Genomic DNA, 1108 nt, shown 5'->3' with positions numbered 1-1108 from the left:
CTGAAGGATAAAGGATGCAAACGTCAGTCACCACAAGGTAACTCAAGTGAGGATGTATCTATTGCTATGACTGAGGAATTATAAATATTATACTTAACTTGACATATCCTTACAGCTAAGAAAACGCCATGCTTCGTCCTCAGTCTGAGGTTACTATTAGAGTAGAGTAGAGTAGAATTTTCGGTCAGGTAGGACTGTTCCAGTTTAGACCGCTCTTCATAGTAGTTGAGTTCTTTTTCACTCAACTGTCATGTTGGGTTAATTATTATACAAGCCTTATTATGGTACGAAAACACATTCCAATTTTTGTAGGCCTTGGTAATCATGATTGGGATGGATATGTGTAAAGAGAAACGAAATGAACTAGTGCAAGGCCGGGAAGTGTCTTTTTCATACATTTTTGTTTGCATTTGGTAGACCATATCTATCTGTAAAGCGATCACATTGATCCCAAGAGATGTGGGTATAAACTGAAATAAGCGTTGTCACTCTTCTGAATACGCATGCGAGGCAACAGGAATTGTGAGTAATATGTGATTATGAAGGCCCGGTTTCTGACGTAAACGAAAACCCTCTAGACATTGTTATGCAAATCGAGACGATCAATCGTCGAGACGAGAACTATTTACAAGCCAGGGGCCTTCACCTTTGACATACTACCCACAATTGCTGTCGCCGCGCATGCGCACTCGGACGTGTGAAGGAGCTTATAGGTATCGCTGACACCACAAATCAAATCAAACTTTATTGCACAACAGAGACTGGTAACAGGTACAATGTATGGCAAGTTCGTAGGCAGTACAAAATATCAAGACATATATGTGTTTGCTTATTAACAATGCTAATGAATTCTACAAAACTTAAGACTAAACACTACGGTATCCAATAAGAGTAATACAGCATACGTATATGGAACAAATGAAAGCCCGACTCACCCGTCAGCTCCCTCTCCTTCTCCACCAGGTCCATCAGCTCAAGCTTCTTGGTGCACAGGTCAGACTGAAACGGAACGAGGCGAAAACTTTACTTCACAAAATTCAACTTTATAATGTTCTTAATAAATGATACTGTACTTACAAACAGTTTCAGCAGATTAGACATTTGTGAT

General features: G+C 39.8%; 1 protein-coding gene across 1 annotated transcript in view; it reads right to left on the bottom strand.

Annotated features, from left to right (window-relative positions):
- Positions 1 to 1108, bottom strand: part of LOC136421197 (uncharacterized) — a 49973-nt gene that overhangs the window by 2116 nt on the left and 46749 nt on the right. Inside the window, exon 7 of the mRNA XM_066408377.1 lies at positions 936 to 999. Within this exon, the coding sequence (XP_066264474.1) occupies positions 936 to 999 (64 nt within the window). The remainder of the gene's footprint in view (positions 1 to 935; positions 1000 to 1108) is intronic.

This window comes from Branchiostoma lanceolatum, chromosome 15, assembly GCF_035083965.1.
Source record: "Branchiostoma lanceolatum isolate klBraLanc5 chromosome 15, klBraLanc5.hap2, whole genome shotgun sequence".
Classification (NCBI taxonomy): domain Eukaryota; kingdom Metazoa; phylum Chordata; class Leptocardii; order Amphioxiformes; family Branchiostomatidae; genus Branchiostoma; species Branchiostoma lanceolatum.
This window is presented reverse-complemented; position numbering and strand designations above follow the sequence as displayed.